General features: G+C 32.3%; 1 protein-coding gene across 1 annotated transcript; it reads left to right on the forward strand.

The window, feature by feature from the left end:
- Positions 1–5099: 5099 nt before the first annotated feature.
- LOC134688024 (GTPase IMAP family member 4-like) lies at positions 5100–5555 on the forward strand. The gene has a single exon (XM_063548490.1). It carries the CDS (start codon positions 5100–5102, stop codon positions 5553–5555), a length of 456 nt encoding a protein of 151 aa, XP_063404560.1.
- The last annotated feature ends 445 nt before the right edge of the window (positions 5556–6000 follow it).

The following is a 6000-nucleotide window of genomic DNA, read 5'->3' on the forward strand; positions in this document are numbered from 1 at the left end:
AAATTCCACCACCACCCCTTTCCAAAATCCTGGATCAGCCCCTGAAATGTGCCAAAACCTGCAAATCTCTTTTATCTACAGAAGGAGACGTTTTGTATATCGATAATTTTTAAAATGTGAAGTTTTCGTATTTAAGTCTATAGTTTTATAAAGCCCTTTATTGTTTGATGAAATAATACTTTTTGTCTCTTTTTTTTTTTTTTTTTTAATTTTCGTAATTCTTTAAAGAATAACATTAACGTCTATTGATGTTTTTATGATATATGTAAATATTTTATTGTGTATAAATGGTGAGACGTTAATAAACTATCTATCTATCTATTTATCTATCTTTCTAAAAGCCTACCCAAATAATATACTTTTTTTTTTCATTTTATACTTTTATATCAATGTAACAGGCAAACATAGGATAAAGTAAGAATGTGCTTCATGTTTAGCTTATTTTTATCGGTGCAATTTCAGGGGGAAATAATTCTTATTACAAACAGTTCGTTGCAATGGTTACTTGAACGGTCTTTTGAAAGCATAATCGAGTACACACAATATCGTTTGTTATGCATTATTATAGGTTACATATCTAGATGAAAGTTATATTAAGTTGTAGCTAAAAATCATCCAAATACTTTCAATAAAGATTAATAAAGAATACATTGACATAATGGGCATATACGAATTAATTTCAAAAGTTCTATGACGGCTCTCAGTTCGTACTACGGTTGGTATGGTAGCAAATGGGGAAACCTCCATTTGTCGAAAATTTGTCTTCGTTTGGACAAACGAATTTAGCCTCTGAATAATCTAACTATTAATTGCTATGAAAATTGTTTTTATTTTAGGAGTCAGCAAAATGTCCAAGTGGACGTGCAAGCGGTACATACAATTATAAATGAGGGCGACTTTCTGTATAGCAAAACTTGCAACACGATTAAAAGGGAAGACATTGAAGGAAAACGGTTGCAGCTACACACAGAAGGAAACGAGTAGCAATACATATAAAACAGGTAATTTGGTTTTAATCTCGAATTTTAAAGTTTGAAATTTTAAATTATATCTATTGGCTTTTAATATATCAAGCTGGTTGGCTTTATATCGTAATCAGCGAGGAGGCTTGGTGGGTCTTTATGTATCTTTTGCAATATTAAGAGAAATGTTCCCCGTTACGTAAGTTTGAAATGCTTCGACATAATTTAAAAACCCTTCACTTTTATTTTGTTTATTTTATTTTATTGTAAGACTATCGTCATATTTATATGCTGGCCACACATGGGACAATTTCATATGAATTGATACGTGTATAAATTGTGCACAATAAAAGTGTAACTACCAATAGTACTTTTTATATATACAATACGTTAAGTATGTAATCTCAACTCACAAAAGCATATTTTTAATAGGTAAAAAGGACAAATGTCATTAGTTATTACAATCTAAAATTTTGAAAAGTCAAATATTTTAGAGTTATCTTCCGTTTATTGTAAACATCTCAATACTTGGGAACAGATACCGTCAATGTACGGGGCGTCGAATGGGACTCTTGTGGTTTTGTACAAAATTAAATTCTGTCATAACAAAATCATTTTTGTCTTACAAAACTATGTGATACAGACTTGTTTTATGAGAACTTCAATTTTGTGATGACAAAATTAATTTTTGTAGACAAAATTCTTTTTTGTCATTACAAAATTCATGTTTGTAGACAAAATTCAATTTTGTCAAATAGGTATGCAAATATAAACTTATTTGCATACACAATTGACTTTTGTGACACAACATTGAATTTTGTAACACAACATTGACTTTTGTTTTAAATTTTCACTTCTGTTTAACAAAACTCAATTTTGTCTACACAAAAATAAACACAAAATTGAATTTTGTGCCACAAAAATGAATTTCATCAACAAAATTGAATTTTGTAATCAATTTTGTAGACAAAACTCAATTTTGTAATCTATTTTGTAGACAAAATTCAATTTTGTAGATAAATTCATTTTTGTAACACAAAATTCAATTTTGTGTTTATTTTTGTGTAGACAAAATTGATAAAATTGAGAATGGAAAAAAGGGAATGTGTCAAAGAGACAACAACCCGACCAAATAAAAAAACAACAGCAGAAGGTCACCAACAGGTCTTCAATGTAGCGAGAAATTCCCGCACCCGGAGGCGTCCTTCAGCTGGCCCCTAAACAAATATATACTAGTTCAGTGATAATGAACGCCATACTAATTTCCAAATTGTACACAAGAAACTAAAATTAAAATAATACAAGACTAACAAAGGCCATAGGGCTCCTGACTTGGGACAGGCGCAAAAATGCGGCGGGGTTAAACATGTTTGTGAGATCTCAACCCTCCCCCTATACCTCTAACCAATATAGAAAAGTAAACGCATAACAATACGCACATTAAAATTCAGTTCAAGAGAAGTCCGAGTCTGATGTCAGAAGATGTAACCAAAGAAAATAAACAAAATGACAATAATACATAAATAACAACAGACTACTAGCAGTTAACTGACATGCCAGCTCCAGACTTCAATTAAACTGACTGAAAGATTATGATTTCATCATATGAACATCAGGCACAATCCTTCCCGTTAGGGGTTTAGTATCATACCATCATAACATATATGAGAAGAACATAACCCGTGTCATGCCAACAACTGTTTTTAGAATAAATGTGTTTAGTTCCGACGCAAAGACCTTATCAGTGACTCCATATTAACGCCAAAATATGCAATCTTTAATGACTTGACAACAATATCGTAATTATATCCCTTCTTAATAAGTCTATTCAAAGGTTTTGTAAGTTTCTGAGGTGAATACTGACACCTTTGTGCTTTATAAAGAATATTTCCATAACAAATTGGATGTGAAATACCTGAACGTATAAGAAGTCTGCATGTTGAGCTATATTTACGAATGATGTCTTTATACCGATGATAAAATTTAGTAAATGTTTTGACTAGTTTGTGATATCGAAAACCCTGGTGTAATAATTTTTCAGTAATACATAAATTTCTCTCGTTAAAATCTAAAACATTGTTACATACACGAGCGAATCGTACAAGTTGAGATATATAAACACCGTAAGATGGTGACAAGGGAACGTCACCATCTAAAAACGGATAATTAACGATAGGAAATGAAAAATCATCCCTTTTATCATAAATTTTAGTATTCAGCTTTCCGTTAGTGATATAGATATCGAGATCGAGGAAAGGGCAGTGGTCATTGTTAGTATATTATATGTATTCATTCTCAAATTATTTACTTGACTTAGTGTCAGTGTTCATACCTGATCTCCTTAATTCAAAACAGTCACAAATATAACAGCCCGATTTTCAAAATTCAATTTTGTGTTTATTTTTGTGTAGACAAAATTGACTTTTGTGACACAAAATTGTCTTTTGTGACAAAAATGACTTTTGTGGCACAACATTGACTTTTGTGTTGAATTTTCACTTCTGTTTAACAAAACTCAATTTTGTCTTCACAAAAATAAACACAAAATTAAATTTTGTGACAAAATATCAGTTTTGTATGCAAATTAGTTCACAGAATCCAAACTAAACTAATTTACATACAAAATTGACTTTTGTCGCCCAATTTTCAAATTAGGTAACAAAAGTAAAGTCTGTGTTACAAAAATGAATTTTGTCATGACAAAAGTTACTTTTGTCCACTGAAGGATAATTTTGAATGACAAAATTTTAAATTTGTAGTATGCTACAAATTTTGTTAAACTGAACTCATTTTTGTTGAACAAAACTCACTTTTGTCCGTACAAAATTGAATTTCGTGTACAAAACCACAAGAGTCCCATTCGGCGCCCCGTACAATGCCATGTTTGTTTAAATAGTAAATAAAACACCGATATACAAGTGAAACTAGGGAGAAGGAGGTAATTATTCTTTTACAAATTGATTATCACAAATTCTCTGTATGTTCTTCTATTATCTATCACCAAGTTATAAAGCACTTCCATGAGCGCCTTACAAATAAACATAATAAAAAGGAGATACATTTATGGTAAAATTGCCAATGCGAAAACTCGTAGTATTACACTGTATACACCTCTTAAACACAAACTATCAATATCAAGGGGAAACAAATACGTTTCGATTTAGATCTAAACCATGACAAATTTGATCAAAACCATGACGAATTTATAGACAAATGAACCATGTCAATCGCTGAACCAAACAGTTCCAATTTCAATATTTTGGTTATCCTTCCGTTTATTTCTTAAAACAATTTTGATTAAGATCGTTTGATTTACAAAATAGATTCGAACATGTAATTTTCTTTTGACTTGCTCATTTGAAATGAATTGAGGCAATCGTTCTGGGGAGAAATCTAACTAATCCATGACCAACTTAATCAAACTATGACAAACTCATTGTACTGTACGCTCCTCAGCAATACGACGACCTTACTACCCGTTATATACATTATTTATATATAAATGAATTCAATTTCACCGAAAACAGTTAATTACATTAATAGAAGAAGTAATATGGTTAGGTTAATAATAATATGTGAATTGCTCAACTCTCCAATAATAACTAAACTACTACTACTGAAAGTATTTATCGACCATGACTATATTTTTAGCACTCGCCAATCGGCTCGTGTCTGCAGGCCAGGCGATTGTTGAGCATTTGAATATTTTCTGTGGTTGGTCAGGAACAGGTGGAAGGCACCATTTTGGTATGCGGCCATCTTGGTTTGGGCGAGTTATTTTGGGTTTTTACTATTTTGCTGTTTAAAATAACTAAACTGTAAAAAGACTTTACATTTGACTTTAAATATTTGAATAATTTTAGATTCAAAACATACAGACTTTGAAGCTAGTAATGAAATACGTATAGTTCTAATTGGAAGAACAGGATCTGGTAAAAGTGCCACCGGAAACTCTCTTCTTGGTAAAGAACAGTTCAAATCCATGGTTTCTGCTTCCTCCATAACGAGCAAGTGCACACGGGGGGGGGGGGGACTACTCAAAATGGAAAGAAAGTAATAGTTGTTGATACACCCGGACCTTTTGATACTGGAATAGCGAACGCAAAGGTTACCACGGAAATAATTAAATGCATCGGAATGACATCGTCAGGACCGCACGCTATGGTGCTAGTTATTGGTATTGGTAGATTCACGAAAGAAGAACAAGACACAGTCCGGTATTTTGTAAATCATTTCGGTGAGGGAATGTTGCGATACATGATAATTCTGTTCACCAGGAAAGACGAACTTTCAAAACAAAATCAGTCCGTCTGTGATTACGTCAGACAAGTACCAAAGGAACTGACATTAATTCTTCAACATTGTGATAATCGCTATAATGCTTTCAATAACGACGACACCGGACAGACTAAAAAAGATCAAGTTGTAGAATTTTATGACATTATCGATCGTATGCTCATTAATAACGGCGGGTCCTGTTATACAAGTGAAATATTTCAAGAAGCAGAGCTAACTATACAAAGAAGGATGCATGTGCAGAGTAAACAGTTAGAAGAACAGAAGAGAAAGGAAACGGAACATTTAGAGGCATAGATAAAGAACAAGTATGAAAAGAAATTAAAAAAAGAAATTTTTGAGAAAAGCAGAAATCGATCACTTGAGAAGGAGGTTGAGAATCTAAAACAAAAGCTTGAGTGCGAAGAAAACTCGGGAGGTAGATACGATGCGGTAGAAAAAAGAAGAATAGAGAAAAAAATGAAATCATTAGAACAACTGATTAAATTGGCGGAAATAAGGAGTACTAAGATAGAAAGAGAGCACCTGCAAAGAGAACTAGACAAATCGAATCGTAGATTGCAAAAAAAACATAGAAGCAAAGAAGCGAGAACTGGAAACAGAACTAAAACGAAAGGATGATAGTATAAATCAAAAATGGAAACGGACAAACTTAGAAAAAAAGAAAGAAACAACGTAGAAAATGATGACACTGGAGCATTGTCTGATATCATTGAAGGTTTCAAGAAGCTAGGTTCAGGCG

This window comes from Mytilus trossulus, chromosome 10 (assembly GCF_036588685.1).
Source record: "Mytilus trossulus isolate FHL-02 chromosome 10, PNRI_Mtr1.1.1.hap1, whole genome shotgun sequence".
Taxonomy (NCBI): Eukaryota; Metazoa; Mollusca; class Bivalvia; order Mytilida; family Mytilidae; genus Mytilus; species Mytilus trossulus.

Bases quoted from the DNA above. Each gene is read 5' to 3' on its own strand.
- LOC134688024 (XM_063548490.1), top strand. From the start codon at position 5,100: ATGACATCGTCAGGACCGCACGCTATGGTGCTAGTTATTGGTATTGGT.